General features: G+C 29.5%; 1 protein-coding gene across 2 annotated transcripts in view; it reads right to left on the bottom strand.

The window, feature by feature from the left end:
- Window positions 1-19,075, bottom strand: part of LOC108553541 (Rap GTPase activating protein 1) — a 171,719-nt gene that overhangs the window by 44,973 nt on the left and 107,671 nt on the right. For both annotated transcript variants that reach the window (XM_017908488.1, XM_017908487.1), the window contains one exon: window positions 2,335-2,643. In XM_017908488.1, coding sequence (XP_017763977.1) covers window positions 2,335-2,538 — 204 coding nt within the window. In that variant the 5' untranslated portion in view covers window positions 2,539-2,643. The remainder of the gene's footprint in view (window positions 1-2,334; window positions 2,644-19,075) is intronic.

Genomic DNA, 19,075 nt, shown 5'->3' on the forward strand with positions numbered 1-19,075 from the left:
TATTAATATTATTATTATTATTATTACTATTATTATTAATTTACTATTTATATTTTGTTTAAATATTAAATTTGTACTTCAGAGATGTGTAAAATGAAAATTCAGGTAGCTCAAATTGTCAATTCATAAATTCCTCTTCTCCACGAATCTGTTTCATCGAAAATTATTTTCTTTCGTTAATATTCAACAAATTTTTTGGACTCTTCAAAACGAGTCATTAAATTAAATTACCCCCGATATTAAATGTCTTTCAATTATGTTCGTTATTTAAATTACACGGCGAGCAATATTAACGGTACTCGTTATACACTATCTTCGAGAATGTCACTTCATAAGATTAATTTCTGAATATAGAAACTCCATAAAAATTCTTTTCAACAGGTAACAGAGGAATGTGATTGATCGACGAGAAAAATAACATCGAAATTGTTATCAGTGTTATAAGAAATTACATAACTACTCCGGAGAGATCTTGAAGTTTTTGACAAAAGGAAATATCTCAAGTTTACATTCAATTTAATCTAAAAAGTAATGTAAGAAGCTTGATAAATTTCATTCGATGAAATTAATGTACCTGACTATTCGAATGCTAGATTGGAAACCAAAAGCAATTGTAAATACAACTGCTACATCTAAAATTAATTTTCATTCGCATTAGAACTACAAAGAGTCTAAGGAAGATGAATGAACGAACGCATTCGATATTAATCATAACCTAGTGGCAGATTATACCGTTCTATCAACAAAATCCACAAGATATATCACTGAGCAATATTGTTTTATTGCATAGGATTCACAAGTTTTTAGTAAATCGTTTTAATATTTTAGTGTGCACTCATTGCATTATACATTTATTTATTTATACAGTAATTAATAAATAATAGAATGACAATAATAGAATATACAAATATTCTACACTATATATTTATTTATTTATACAGTGTAGAATATTTGTATATTTAGTATCATTCTATTATTTATTAATATAGTATAGAATATTTATTTATTTCACTTCATTTAATTATTTATTAATATAGCAATTAAAGAATATAAGATATTTATTAATTTTATTTAATTTCATTACTCAATATAGTATTAATATAGTATAAAATATTCATTTACTCGATTTCAATTTACTATTTATTATTATGATTTCATTATCAATTAATATAGAATTAATGTAGTACAGAATGTTTGTCTATTCAAAATAATTGCAAACATTATGAATTTATTACTAAAATATTGAACGTTAACCCCTTGTACCAAAAATATTTTCGTTCCATCTACCTACACTCTAATACACTTCCTAGTGGAAGATTTTTTTAAACTAACAGTTTTGTTTCAAAATCAAAACAATTATAAACACACGTGAATCTATAAATTCATATTTTACAGAAAATACGTGTATATATACATATAATATAATTCACGAAACAACAGAATAAAAAAGAATATAATAAGACATATGAAATAAAGAAAAAAGAAAAAAATATATATATATAATTGTGCCTATAATTATAAAAGTGGTATAAGTCAATTGAGTATAGAAATAGACATTTTAAGGAAAAAGCAAATAAAAAGAAAATATGATTAATTGCGTTGAAAATAAAGAAAGCTATGGTCAGGATGAAAATTTTCTAAATTATTTACCTGTAATACTCATGAAATTAACAACGTATTAACAATATCACAGTTTAAACATTCGAAATATCGAAATTAAATAAGGGAATGTCTAGAACTAATGATTCCATTGAACGAATTATCGTATCGAAAGAAACCCTTTTCCAATCCAAAAATACATTCATACAAAAATTAAATTGATGTGTAATATATGTGCCTGTGATTATGAAAGTGGTCAAAGTCACTTACATTTGCTTCTGAAATATTAAAAGCTTCGGCCTTTAAATACGTCATAAATTATAAAATTAATTGCGATAAAGCTGCAAGCTCAACCTAACGATTCAATTCTTCACTGTTTTGTAGAAAATAAATATATTTTATCGTAATATAAATGAATACCGAACGATTCAATTCTTCACTGTTTTGTAGAAAATAAATATATTTTATCGTAATATAAATGAATGCAACACGAAATAAATAATAAAATCGTTCCTCTTAAGTCGATGGCTTAAACCACTTTCATAATTATAGGCACAATTGTAGTCCATCTATGAGGGTGTATATGAAACAATGCAGTGAAAAGAATATAATAAGACACAAGAAATAACGAGATGAAAAGGTGTAATAAAACACATGGGATAACGAAATAGAAAAGAAAGAAAACGAAAGGAAGAATAGCAATAATGATGTAGATAATTAATACAACTGACATACCCTTCCGACGAAGAATCGCCTATAGCATTTGGCCGTATCATCTTGGTCTATCCTGGGTTGCCATGCAGGCTGCGCCGGAAGTAACGCCCTGCCAGCTGAGTCCAGGGCGTGTCGATGATCGGTACCGTCGACCCAGTATCCAGGCGGTATCACCACCAGAGGTGGCTGAGATCCGGAAGTGGCTTGCTGAAGCGCAGCCTCCATAAGAGCCCTGCCAACGGGTGCATCGCCGACCGGTGACGGGGACGGTGTGGGTGTGTGATTATTCTGATTACCAGGACTCGATGCTGCCCTGTCCTCCCTCGGGGTCTGTAATCACGGTAGGCCAGTTCGATATCAGCTCAAATTCACCTCGGACCGTCCAACGTTTTAAAAGCCTTTCCAGAATTTTAAATTTTACTGTCTGTAGCTACATGCTCGCCATATATCGACTCTCCACTATTCCTATAATCCTAATTTTCGCGTTCCATCGTCTCTCATAATCTTTCAAAGGGCTAATGCACAGGCTGGTCTTTTTTCTCAGTTGCGAACGGTGGAATATCTTTTAAAGGGTTTAAGCTGTCTGAGAAATTATTTCGTATAAAGAAAGAAGATATATATATATATATTTTAAGAATTAATATTTTTCGATGGCAGTATAGACGTTTCTGTTTGTATTCGATACGGTGGAATTTATTCAGCCAGCGACATGCTACTGACGATATTTGGTACGAGGAAGATAATTAACCGTGATAGAAAATTCTTAAGGAGTCCTATAAACACGGACTGCCAGATGGTACTCGTATGGCAGCTTGTTTTGAAGAAAATTTCCTTTTGTTATGTGTCTGAAAATTCTTGTTTAGTCTCAGGGACTGGATAGAATCAAACACGCTTCTAGAACTGCTAATTTTAGGTTAATTATTTATGACGGCACTAACCAGATCTACATCCGGTTTTGATAACACGGTATATTACACATGATTGCGTGTATTGTAATAATATATACAATTAATATTGTATTATATATTGTAATATTGTGATAAATACTATAATGTTGCAATATATATTGTAATATTATAATAAATACTATAATATTATAATATATTTTGTAATATTGTAATAAATACTATAACATTGTAATATATATTGTAATATTGTAATAAATACCATAATATTGTAATATATATTATATATTACACATACATATAACAACATAACTTTTTATTCATGAATATGTATAAAATTATTCATTAAATTTTATTTAATTATTTTATTTTATTTACCACATTAAAATTATTTAAGAATTATGTATTATTATATAGAAACATATATTATATAAATCAATTTTGATATTGTATTATATATTTATATAAGATAAAATATGACACAATACATTATATCATATACAAAAATAATATATATACATAGATTGCATACTGCAATTTGATATATATTATGTATATTAAATTTAGATATATTAATATATATAACATAATATATATTCTTTCTGCATTATGTCATACAGATTTTTACATAATATAATGTACGATGTTTCAATGTATAATATATAATATATATAACAATATTTATATTGTATTATATCTTTATATAATATAAAATATGACACAATACATTAAATCATACACAAAAATAATATATATACATATATTGCATATTGTAATATGATAAGTATTATCATTGGAAAAGCTTCTTCGCGTCGATATGAAGAATCTTTAATACCGCCTACCACAAAATTGTGTCTCAAGAAATTTACATAACCTGCTTCCCTTTTCGATTATCTTTCAACCTACTAAAGCATTATCGACAATGCTTTTTGCCACACGCGAAGAATTTCTCTGCTCCTTTAGCACCATCGCCCAGACAAAATCAGCGATGAATCATTTGATTCGCGAAAACTAATTAAGGTAAAACATGCGTTAAATAAGTCGATTATGGCAACGGCTTGGCCTCCTCCTACCTCACAGCCACGAACACGCTGAGCAGTTTTAAATATGCGATCAGTCAACATCGAAAGAGAACAATCATGATGCGTAAGTCATTTATTTCCACGATGTACAAGCTAACTGTACATTACGCGTACTTGCTACGAAACTTTGCCCAAACGGTTTTGTTACCAGCGTGGACCTAACAATAATTTCTCTCTTCCTCTCTTTCCTTTTCTACTATTTTCTTCCTCCTTTTTATTTCTTTCGAGTATTATTAGAGTACCCCGGCTGACGCGAACTGCTGCTTTATACGCGGTAGGGGTTTTAATGAATTTCATTTGGCACTGTTACCAACCATACAAGGTGGTCCTGGTACCATTAACGCGCGCAACTTCTTATACACTCGCTTTCTACGTTTCTTTATCGCGCCACCCCTTTTACGGAACTTTGAATAGTTTCGGTTACATAAAGAACCAGAATAGGATGCGGGGAATTAATGCCAGCTACACGGTGCAACGTATGCGAGCGGATGATGTAACAAACTAATTAAAAGTAAATTGATGAAATTCCATTTTTCGCCGCTACTTATTCATTAGGGAAATATAACGTTTATTCGTTTCAGCGTGGCTGGTACATAACGCGAGTCTATGACGGAAGTGATTTTTCTGAATGAAATTTATGTAAATAGACGTTAGTGTAGATTACCATACTATGGGATATTATAATTGTAGGCTGTTTCACGTTTTTACGCTAACGAATCTCTTTAAAATATTTTTCCATCGACGAATATTTTATTTTTGTTATTTTCGCTATATACATTATGTACTGTATTTATTATTATTATTCATTTATTACATTATTCAGTATTATTATTGATTATTATTATTCTTTGTTATTACTATATTATTATATTTATTGTAGATTTTATATCATTGTTATCATTTCTGTTGTACTATTGTATATATTACACCGATTATAGTAATAAATATATTATTGTATTTATTACTGGTAAATATTGAAGGTATCTTATATTATTATTATTTATTATTACATATTATCATTATAATACAAGTATTCATATATTTATTTGTATATTATTATTTACTGTTAATACTATATTCTTACTATATTTATTGAAAATTTGATATCATTATTATTATCTTTTTTACTGCATTATTGTTATATATTATACCGATTATACTAACAAATATATTACTGTAAAATATTGTAAATATCTTACATTACTGTTATTTATCGTTATTTATTACCATTATAATGCATATACTCAAATATTTATTTCTGTTTATTATTATTTATTGCTACTATATTTATTGTAGATTTTATAGCATTATTATTATCATTTGTATTATACTATTGTTATATATTACACCGATTATGGTAATAAATATATTACTGTATTTATTACTGGTAAATATTGTAAGTATCTTACATTATTATTATCCATTGTTGCATATTATCATTATAATGCACATATTTATATATTCACATTTATTATTTATTTTCATGTATTACTACTACACGTATATTTCCATATTTATTCCTACTATATTCATTGCATGCTCCTTCTGTTATTATTTATTATTATTATATACATATTGTTATATATATTCCTATATTTCGGGGTTGCACTAATTATATATTTAAATTATAAATCATACTTTATCTTTCTCTGCGTACTCATCTTCCTTATATTCCTCAGATATTATACATTACTATTCATTATTATAAATTATTATATTTACAAAATGTTACATTTATTCATTACAAAATATTATAACTCGTTACTATTATATACAGGCCAATTATATTACTTTTAATAGTAAATCAGTCCGTGCACGCACTGCCTGGAAATACTAAAGCACCAAAGGAATGATCGATCAATACCATCATCGCTTACCCGCAGACAAAATCTATCAACGAGAATATCCCACGTTCCGCAATACCGAACAATTTTTCCGTTAGTCTTAATCTTAATCTAATGGAATAAAAATAAACGGCTAAGTAATGGCGGGCGCAAGTAATGGCGCGAAACAGGAGAAACCCGGCTCGAATGTAATTCGCGGCAATTACACAACTTTTACTCAACTATGTAATCGCTTTAAATTCCTGACGTATGCGAGGGGGATCGCGTTACTATATCTAGCGTACCGTTTCATCGTGCCTTAGCCGCGGCGTTACGTAAAGAAAAGAACGCGCTCTGGTGCAATTGCGATCGCGTCGCAGCACCGGCACCAATGGGATCGATCGATCCACCGGAAGTGCAATCCTAGGGAATCGCGCGGCGTCTTCGAATGATTCCGCGTGCCCGTGAGACCAGAACGATCGAATGACCTCGAAGATCATGCGGATGACGAGGCGACTACGTCAATGATTATCGATCAACGCGAATTTCGCATAGCTTATGCGTATACCGGGTGTTACTGTGCACGAATAATCGCGATTATTAGGAAATTCTCCTAATTCGTATATATTTTAGTAATTTTATATTAGCACTTATGTATCACGTGTATACATTATGTGTTATATAATTCGCAAATATTTATAAGTTATTATATAAATTATATGTAATTTGTATACCAAGTACGCGTAATAAATTATAAATAAAATATAAATTTATATTTGAGCCGTTCAGTGCACAAATCGATTAACTTCGCTTTTTAAAAAATCTGAAATTTTTTACCACATAGATAAGAAACACGTGAAACTATTTTAATTTTATAATAAATATTACTTTCTTTATGGGTTTACAAATGTTCATATACAGTTCCATTATATATGGAGAAAATTTTGTAGAAATTATACGAATGCTAATAAATTATTCTAAATTATATTAATCCTCTGCAGACAAACGTCTAGATATACACGACAAAGTATTTTTGTGTATTTATTAAATCGAATGCTGAATTATTTATCAGCAAAAGATAATTATACTACAATTAATTACAATTACAATTAATTTTTAAAATTAATATAATTTTAAATACAATTTTTACTTACAATAATATATAAATTTAAATTTTTAATATAAATTTAAATATAAATTTTACTTGTAATTAATTTTTAAAATTAGGAAAATAAAATTATTTTAGCTACTATTATTATTATTAATAATTTAAAAATTATTATTATTATTACTTCATTCTGTGAACCTAATATAATAATTAGAAAATAAAATAGCGAATACTGTTCATTTAGATTAATGTTAGAAGAATATTTTATCAAATCCAACAAATTTGTAATGTACGAATGGAGAAAATAAAATTATTATAGCTACTATATTATTCTGGTAGAACAAAAACTAACGTAAGTGTTAAAAATCATAATTGAAAATCGAGTATGAAATATTAAGGTACTAGAATTCTTTCGTGAACAAATGTAAGTACGAGACGATTTTATCTCGAAAAGTCGACAGGCTTAACACAGCGAATAACCCATTCGAAAGCAATAGAGTAACAGTGTGTATCACGAGGTACGTCGGGGCCATAACCGTAAATTTTCATTTTCCGACCTGCTAATTCCAATTAATTTCGCCACCTAGCAGAAGCTATAATGCGAGACCACTAGTGTACATTTCTGCCAAGCAAATTGGACTTCGACCATTTACGAATAAACCGTTCAAGTCGTTCTGAGTGCGCGTTACAACTTTACAGGTATGTTCTTTAAAAGGTCAGAACATTCTGCCACTCTCTACTGCCTCGCAATTGTGCCACATATCGCATAGAGTTTAAAATTACGATTTTCATTACTCGGTTGTTTGATGCTGTAGTATTGTTTACAGAAATAAAAAGGAAAGAAGAAATATATTAAAGTATAAAATATACAAGTAACCTTGATCTTTCCTATTTGTTCAAATCTCCTTTTAAATTGGAAATTCTTGCGTTACGTTATAGAATTGCGTTATAAAATTGCATTTGAAAATAAAAAATTAGAAAATAATGACAGCAGTGCGAATAAGTTAGTGGCCTTCACTTTCCTTATTTTTTGACATCGTTTAAATTGCAATATCTCCTTTTATTTTATAAAATTACATTAGGAAATAAAAAATTAGAAAATAATGACAGAAGTGCGAATAACTTAGTGACCTTCACCTTTCTTATTTTTTAACATCTTCTTTTAAATTATAACATCTCGTCTTATATTATAAAATTACATTTGAAAATAAAAAATTAGGAAATAGTGACAGTACAGTGAATAAGTCACTAACCTTGACCTTTCCTATTTTTTGACATCTTTTCAATTTCAATATCTCGTATTACCTTATAAAATTACATTTAAAAATAAAAAATTATTAAATAAAGACACTGCTAAAATATAAATATACCAGTATTCTCCATTTCTCTAATTCATTAATATTCCCCTATTTCCATGTTTCATCTAATAAAATAGCGTTATAAAATTACATTTGGAAATAAAATATTACTGGAATTATTTCTCCACAAAGGGCTTTCCTCTTTTCATTTATTTTGTGTCACAAAAATTTCATTATAGAAGAAAAAGTTAATAAAAGAAATTCTCGTTAATGTATACCACGATGGAAATGACGTTTCCATCGACGTTGTTCGCGAAGTAAAATAAAAGCAGCGTTGTCTATCACGACGAATTAGTTTGACAGAACTGGACTGACAAGACGCGTGAAGGGTTACTCTTGAATTTTGATGAAACTTTACAGATAGATAAAAAGGACGAAAAATATTTGTCACATGCTCCCTCATGTGGCACGAGGGCGAGGAATGAATATATGGAGGAAACTCCCGAGTTTATTCAACGCCCGTCGAAAAGCAATTGCGGATGAAATATAATTTGGAGAGTGTAAATAGATATCAAGGTTTGGACGTAAATGGAAGACGAAATTGCAATGGCGATTTAATGAATCTTCGATTTTAAAATAAAAATAAGAAGCACATTCATTTCTTCCAATTTTCAATTGAATACAAATTGAAATATTGCACTAGAATATTTCCAAAGTTTCACTACTATTTGAAAATAAAAAAAAACAATTATAAATTATTAATAATTATAAATAAAAGAATTTTGGAAATTAAATTCAAGTAAATTTATCTTAGTATCTAACTTACTTTACCAATATTTTTACATCTGTCTATGCGAGAGTATTGTAATAAGTTATAATAAATAAAGTACAACTATTCAGGTAAATAATTAAATAAAAAGCTACTGACTATTAGCAAAGATTATGTGTATATAATCACATAATAAGCAGCAAATAAAACGTAATGGCACAAATAAATAAAAAATTCTTTAAATAAGTAAATATAAGTAATAAAATAATGTAAATAAATAAACGCAATAAATAATAAATAAATATAACAGCTAATGATTAAACATAACAGAAAATAAACGAATATTGCGAGTAATAGCTAAATAACCTAAGCAATAGATAGATATACTAAATAATAATTAAATAGATAAACGCAATAAAGAACGATTAAATATAAATAATAACAAACAATAATTTATATCAACTTTTTCTTCAGTAATAACTAAATACATTAAGCAAGAGATAGATATACTAAATAATAATTAAATAAATAAACGCAATAAAGAACGATTAAATATAAGTAATAACAAACAAACTAAATATATTAAATATACCAGATATCAAATGAAATAAATAATAAATAGAAAAAGATAGACGAAAAATGAAAGCAACATAATAAAACAAAATTTCCTTTGGTAGCATAATTTATATCAACTTTCCCTTCAGTAATAGCTAAATACACTAAGCAATAGATAGATATACTAAATAATAATTAAATAGATAAACGCAATAAAGAACGATTAAATATAAATAATAACAAACAAACTAAATATATTAAATATACTAGATATCAAATAAAATAAATAATAAATAGAAAAAGATAGATGAAAAATGAAAGCAACATAATAAAACAAAATTTCCTTCGGTAGCATAAGTTATACCAACTTTCCCTTCAGTAGCATAAGTTATATCCACTTTCCCAAAAGGGACATATATTTACGTAACTGTCTCTCGCCATCGATTCGATGAGAATTTAAACGGCTCATGTAGCAACAGAAATTCAAATTGGAATATGTCCACATGTAACAACGTACGATGTGTACACATCCGTAACGGTGCATATGTGTTCACCGTGCTTTGACGTGCACATACGTGATAGTACGCGGTTAGACAACCGGTAGAAATATCGATAGTTTACTTATCGAACGTCACATTGAAACATCATCGAATCGCCGGACGAAGTGGTATTTGCGTAACAATATCAGCCACGATCAAATATTTCCTTCGGTAGAATCTTTGTTATTACACAAACCTAAAATAAACTTGACTATCCGACAGCTGTTCGTTAAATCTATATCTACTTTAAATAAAAGAATATGGTTTCTTCTCTTTAATATCGAGCTGCGTGTTATATTTTCCTTACATCCATGGGAATTATGAAACAATTCTTTTGCGCAAGAGTGTACGAGGAAATGTTAATTCCAGAAGTTACCTTTTGAAAACGGTATACTAAGATATATCCGTATTTTTCACTTTTTACTCCACTTTTCTTTTTTATCGGGAAACTGAGGATCTAATTGGATATTTTTCTGAATAATTTTAAATGAAACGAAATCACGTTTAATTAATAACGCGTTTGAAGTCGTTAAACGATATTTAAAATTTTATACTAGAATTAATTTTATAATTAGTTAATTATTTTTAATTAAAGCGATTCAAATTCAACTTCCAATTATTAAACTTCTATAATGCCATATGACTTACAAAGAACATTCACGATATTATTTATAATCTAGGAATTTTATTTGATGTATTTATGTATTAATTATACGCTAATTTTATTTTAATTACTTAAACCATAGTTTAATATAATCATTTAAGTGGGAAAAGGCAATCTATCTGGAATAATTACTGGTCTCAGTCGCTTACAATTCCTTCCTGCATGAAGAAAATTCTAATCAGAGAATATTAAATACCAACAAATTCTTTAAAAATCTACATTCCTTTTGAAATACGAAATATATTCAAAAATTCAATGAATTTTCTACCTTTTGATGTAACAAATGAGTTTAAAAATAACCAAAATTAAGTTTTTAATTTTGCCCCCATGTCGATACATGTATCGATATGAGATATTTTCATTAACAATCGATATTTCTGGCGAGATCAACGAATCTTCCACCATCTGATATAACAAATTAAAAATATTCGAAAGAATTTACACGTAGGGATCGTCAGTTTTATAATTTTGCTCACACATCGATGCATGTATCGATATGAGATATTTTCATTAACCATCGATATTTCTGGCGAGATCAACGAATCTTCCACCATCCGATATAACAAATTAAAAATATTCGAAAGAATTTACACGTAGAGATCGTTAGTTTTATAATTTTGCTCACACATCGATGCATGTATCGATATGAAATATTTTCATTAACCATCGATATTTCTGGCGAGATCAACGAATCTCCCACCATCCGACATAACAAATTAAAAATATTCGAAAGAATTTACACGTAGAGATCGTTAGTTTTATAATTTTGCTCACACATCGATGCATGTATCGATATGAAATATTTTCATTAACCATCGATATTTCTGGCGAGATCAACGAATCTCCCACCATCCGACATAACAAATTAAAAATATTCGAAAGAATTTACACGTAGGGATTGTCAGTTTTATAATTTTGCTTGCACATCGATACATGTATCGATATGAGATATTTTCATTAACTATCGATAATATTTCTGGCGAGAAGCAGGCGAATATAAAAGTTTTTGAGAAATGACTTTACGCAGCTGACAAAATACACGCGTATGCACACATGGGTATAACGCGAAGCATATGCAATGCAGCACATACGCTGGGTAAGTGCATCGAACACATTGCGTTGCAAGCAGGTGGCATGTGCTGCCGAAATATCAGCGGTTGAACGTTATCATGTGTCACACGAAATATCGATTATCGGATACCGATTTCCAATGCAACATACGCCTTTGCTAATTTCTCTTATTGTTTCCCCTTATACTATTAACTGTCTCCAGGGTATTTGTATCTAAGGATAATTATAAATTTCAAGGATAATAGCAATCGAAAAACGTCAATTTATTATTGGATTAGGAAATTCATACCTATTGAAAACGTGGTTATTAAAAATTAAATTCTACCCGTTAATATAATAAAATAAATAAAATTACATTAATTTGCATAAATGTTAAATTTGATTACTAGCTGTGTCAGATTACTATCCTTGGTGATATAATTAGATAAATACCATAATCATTTAGAATTCTTCATAAAAAAAAAGTTTATAAAAGTTTAATTATCAAAAGACTTTTTGGATTACTATAAAAATAAAAACATAAAATAAAAAATATATTTAAAAAATAAATTAAATTAAACAATTATATAAGCAACATATTGGGATTTAAACTGTTGAAATAAAATATATTCAGAAAATTATATAATTACGTGGCTGAAAGTATTGTACAAGTAAATTGAAAGTAATTCTGTATATAAAAACACATCGCGAATGGAAAATAAAATTTGCTAAGCCAACGCCTAGTCCTTGAGATAACCAATTTTGAGAATTTTCAGATATCACATATGTAGACAAAATAAAATATCGTAGATGAAATTTTTCTTCGCGCTCTGTAAAGTATAGTGACTCGTAAAAGTTGTATAGACATTGTATGCGAACAGGACAAGATCGTATCTTACAATACAAGGGGACATATCCAAAACAGTACACGCCGAATTTGATGAAATTTATGCGAAAGATAGTTCTCAAAAAAATATTTCATAAGTATTTTTTTTTATCGGCCATCATCCACATTAAAGGGGTGGAAACAGCCCTCGAAGATAGGGGTCGAAAGCATATTTTTTAGAATACCTTGAGATCCAAAAGGGCCGAAAACAAATTTTTTCCCTTAAAAATATCTCTTTTTATTCAGGGAATGCAGCCATGTATAAATTTGTATGAAAAATTAATTTTTTAAAAATAATATATTAAACAATCGATCTTTTTATATTGTTTGTCATACTACATGTAAATTCATATTCCTGTAGATCAATACACGTGACCTATACGTCAAAATAGGGGAAACCTGTGTTTGGAATTTTTTATTTCCTCTATAAATATTAATTACGATATAAATAATTTTCAGTCATAGTAAACTTTTTTAATATCGACCCAACGAATTTTCGAACTCTATTTTCTCTAAAATAAAGCATGAAAAAAAAATATGGTGTTCCTCAGCTTTTACCTGTTTTTGCATAAAGTATTACCTCCTGCTCGTTTTACACCCCATATATATATTACATGTGCATACATGCCCAATATATCTTAAAAATTGGTTCTTTCGAAATTTAAATATTGGATGGAAAAATTGTATTCTACATTTTTAATCTATTTTTGCATGGAAAATCCACTTCTGATAGAATTTGATACTCTGTATCGTAGTGAAATATTTGTGTGCATGAATACCCAACGGATTTTCAACGTTAATTTTCTCGAAAAATAAATCTTGGAGGAAAAATTTCTATTCTACATATCTGGTTTAATTTTACGCGAAAAATCACTTTCCATTTGCATATAGAATGATATAGAACTCTTAATCACATCATATGGAATCATCGTTATTATTTAGATATTTTAATACAACATATATAATATAATTACGTATGTAATAATAATTAATCCCCCAACTTAATATGATTCTTATTACGTGCGATATTAAAAGGTAACGTGTTTTACATGCGACACTAAAAAGGTGACGCAAAATTGCGGCAGTATTAACACGTTGAATGCCACCCCAGTTTTACAGGGATTTCCCGCCATGATGAATTTTCTATTATGCGATACATATAATGTTAAAATATTATCTGCAATAGATAAGTTACAATGTATAACCATGTTTGAATTAACGATGGTAATAATAAAAATTTCTAAATATTGACATTTGTTTAAATTATACATATTTCTATCAATCTGGGCGCCAGTCACCGCTGGCCCCCGTGACGCCATCACCAAGTTAAGTGTAGGTCACCGGTCACCCCCATGGTATTCAACGTGTTAAACAAAAATTACACTAGAGCACTCGATAGTATTAACCACTTGCGGTGCAAAGAAATTTGAAAAAAAAAAAAAAGAAAAAGAAACCAAATCACTTCGGGGCACAAATAATATCACTGGCATCACTATCACTTTCCATTTTACAGTCTGAGGTCAATACTGATAACTTTACACGATGAAGTGCAAGCAGAAACTGTGCCTCGGTAAAGAATTTCATTAACCACTTGCGCTATAAAGACGTGCCACGCACGTCGAGATGCATTTGTTCCAAAGTCGCCAGCGACGTGTATACCACGTCGATAGACATTTGTCGCAGAAACAAAAACGACGTGTCCGTCACGTCGGCTAACAGTTAGCTCGCAGACGCGATGCGGCGTCAATGTAATGCCTTACCGCATGTTATATTGTAGAGGACGGCACGGCAACCGGAAGTTAAATTGTAGCGCAAGTGGTTAACAGTTGACGTGCCACGCACGTCATTTTTCTTTCTGCAACAATCGCTTGACGACGTGTGTAACACATCGCTGGTGTTCCGGTAACAGAAGCATCTCGACGTGCGTGGCACGTTTTTCCACCGTAGATGGTTAACTCTTTGGACTCGACGATTTTTTGGCTAGAGAAGAGTAGAAATTCAAAGACTCTCTACTAAAAAAAACTGACGACACTTTTTTGAGCGGTAAATAAAGAATTATATAATAACAGAATTGTAGAATTATTTGATTTCGATACCTCGCACACTGTTACATTATATTAAATTTGATATATTAATTAATATCGATCTTCCAAATTTTATGAAATTGTGACCTAAGCTCACCTCTCGAGTGCAAAGGGTTAAAATCCGAATAACTGTTAAATATCATAATTTGTAAACATCGCAAACGTTGAATAAACTGGAAATATTTGTTGCGCGCGAAACGGTAGACGGAATATTCGAAATAATTTGAGCCCTTTGCAAAATTAGTCAAGCACTTGGATTTTTCATTATCAGGCAATTTGAATAAAAATAGAAATAATAAAGAAATAATCTAAGCCACATGGTTGCGACCATAAATTTTCGGCACTTGATAAATTAAAAAATTTAAGTTTAATAAACTCTATATTTGAATTTTATTCTTTTCTTTCCTATTTATTTTTCTGCTTTCCTTTTTCCTCTTGAACATGCAGGGAAAAATTTTTCATTTGCCTCATAGCGTATGCACGATTCGTAATTATGAATTGCAATGCCAAGCACGTTACAGGTGATACATGACATCGGTGTATCACGATATTCCGGACAGGTGTAAACTGGAGTAGAGCAATGAAATACGTACACTGTGTATCTTATTTTAATTGCTGATTTAAGCGATTTAAATTTTAAAACCACTCTGATACCGTCTCCAGTTTAAGGGGAGATCGATATCCATTTGGAATATAATTAACCTTCGGACAACTAACTTTGTTACCAGTTGCCCCGAAGAATTTTAATTACTGAAACAAGTATGCAATGTAGAGATTGTTTCACTGTAGGATTATTAAAATAATACTCCAATATCCAGGAATAATTTTATATGTTAATATCAATATTAAATACTTCATAAAATTTTAGAATATCAAATATTAAATATTTTTATAAATCTTATAATATCAAATATTAAACATTTTTGTAAAATTTAATTTGCTCGAGCCAAAAATTTTGTAACATTTTTATAATCAATAACTTGATATTAGATGTTTTGTAACATTAATGGCATTTAAAGAGAATTTTGAAATATTAGAGTATTTTTAGTATGAATAATTTAATATTAAATATTTTGTACAATTTTTTATATTAATAATTCAAACTATTAATAACAATTTTATTTTGAGTTACAATTTAATTATTAGCATATTGTACCAATGACAATAGTTTTATGAACCTAATAAACTTTTTATCATTTCATCCAAGAATGAAAAGGACTAACAAAAGTAAAATGGTTAATATGTTTGGTTCCAGAACAAGGAAAAATAAAATATCGGATGTACGGATTTCAATTTCGTACCGAAATGAAACTCGATACTGCTTTCGTTTCACAAAACGAAAATTTTCATCTACCATATATCACTAGAAGTACAATTTTCTTTTGTTTGAGTTTCTCATAGAGAGCAAAATCGAAAAAGATAATAAAAAATCATATGGTAAATGTCATTAAGGTATATAAGTTACTTTTATTCATTATATTACGTTATTAAGCTCGTTATTTAATTATATTTGTAATTTTGTAATTTTCTGTAGAGAAACATCATATAACTCGTTACAGTTCCATCTTTTGCCTCAAAATTTGGAAATCAGTCATTTCTACAAGTGCAGTACTTGACACTGATATAATGATATATTAATAAAATATAATGTAATACCACGGTAATAAATAATAAAATACAATGGTGATAAAAATAATAAATACCAATGAAATACAATACTAATAAAAATAATAAATATCAGTGAAATACAATAATAAAAGTAATCGGTAATAAGATATATAATCGCCAAAAAAGTACAAAATAATAATAAAACGCAAGATTAATAAAAATAACAAATAGCAACGAAACTCTACAATAATAAAAATAACAAATAACAACGAAATACAATAGCAATAAAAATAAAAATATTCTAAGAAAATACAATAAGAACAAAAACAATGAATAATATAAATAAAACAGTACCAAAATTCGCCACTAATAAAAATAAAAACAATAACAAGATACAAGAGCAATAGAACTAACTAATAGAACTAACCAACAACAAATACAACATCGAACTACGATACAACAAATTGCAAAAATAACAAAACAAGGTAACCAAGATCCATTAAGATAACAACAAAATAAAATAACACAGTGAAATACAAACTATACTAAATACTATACAATAACGTCAGAAGTGTTACGCAGGTATTAATCACCCACACAACGAACATTCTCCTCCTCTATGAACCATTCAGCGTTCTCCAGACGAAAAACCAGGCGAAATCAGTTCAATTAAATTATCCATTCTCAAACGCTACTTCTAACCCCATTTTCCAGCATAGCGAGTCTATCACACGACCTCGGCTCGTTCCGTAACAAATAAACCCAGACGAGAATAGCAACGGCACAGCAGCCACTCAGCGTCGTATCACGAGACAAAATTTCGATCGTCCAATGCCCGAATAGAACATATTCCACGGTTGGTTAATAAAAAATGACAAGGACTAACCATAAAGGGCGGCGAGCGCTAATAATAGGAACATATGGTGTTGCGGCAGGTGGCACTATAGCACGAACGACTGCTCGTGAATATCGCACTACTCGCAGGATATCGAGCGGGCAATCAGTTATTTCAGTTTCCAGCTGGTCCCTCGTGCAACGACGTGACGGACATTTCTGGCTTGAAAATATTTCGTAAGCAAAACGAACGAGTCTGTTCCTCCACTCGGAGAATGGCAGTTCCATCTGCCTCTATACGTGCAAGTGAACGTCGTTTCTATTTCGACTCTACGGATCTGTTACTTAGCCACCCGTCTGCGCGCTGTTTGACCGAGTATCATGCGTTAACAAATTACTCCAATGTTGCGAAATATCTTTGAATTGGGTTGCTGTGGATTCTCTTGAAATTTAGAAATTGGATTATTGATTGAAGAAAAATAATTGTAAATTATCTGTGTTGACTGTAATTTGTAGATTAGGTTGACGGTTATTACTTAACCTTCTATTTGCACGTTTTAATCTAATATAATGCGTTCCACGATGTTGTGAAATGCTTTTGAATTGGGTAGTTGAGGATATTCTTGAAATTTAGAAATGGGACAGACGGAAAATAATTGAAAATTGTCTGTGGTGACTGTAATTTTAGTATTCGATTATTATTGATATCCGTATTTTTAGGTTATGTTGTTCGTTATCACTTAACCACCTGTTTGCACGTTTAATCTAATGTAATGAAGTTCACGATGTTGTGAAATGCCTTTGAATTGAATTGCAGTAAATTTTTAAATTTATTCGTTGACAGAAAGTTATTGAAAAATATCTGTGAAGCTTCTAATGATAGTATACTTTATCGTTACAAAATTGTTGTGATGATAAATTCCTTATGTCCTCTTTTTAAAATGTAGGAAGAAGGATTATTTATTGTTGGAAAACTGTTAAAAAATCATGTTCTCCTTTTAATACTAATATTCGATTGTCATTCATGTTGATGTTTTTAGGTTAAGTGTCTTTTAACCTAGCTTAAGTGTCTTCGTTATTACTTAACCTCCTATACGTTTTAACTTATTATCATACGTTATTGAATTATTTCCTCGTTGTGAAACCTTATTGACTACATCTTTTCCATATATCTTTTTTAAAATTTTTATGTTACAAAAATTGCGTTACGTTTTTAATGCTGTTGTTCTTAATTATCACAGATGTCGGTATTTTTAGGTTATACGTCCTCGTACTACTCAGCTTGCCGTCTGCACATCGTTTAGCCAAGTGTCATGTGTTAACAAATCACTTCGTTATTGTGAAATATTCTTGAATTATATTCCTCCAGACTTTTGAAATTTAGAAATGAGCTCATTTATCAATGGGAAATTATTAAAAACACATTTCTAATGCTAAGATTCAATTACCATTAGTATTGTCATTTTTACGTTGTGCCCCCGTTATTACTTAACCTATTACCTACTTACTTTAACCAATAAATGAATAATTAATATAATAATATAATAATAATAATAA

This window comes from Eufriesea mexicana, unplaced genomic scaffold (genome assembly GCF_001483705.2).
Source record: "Eufriesea mexicana isolate 0111107269 unplaced genomic scaffold, ASM148370v2 scaffold11095, whole genome shotgun sequence".
Classification (NCBI taxonomy): Eukaryota; Metazoa; Arthropoda; class Insecta; order Hymenoptera; family Apidae; genus Eufriesea; species Eufriesea mexicana.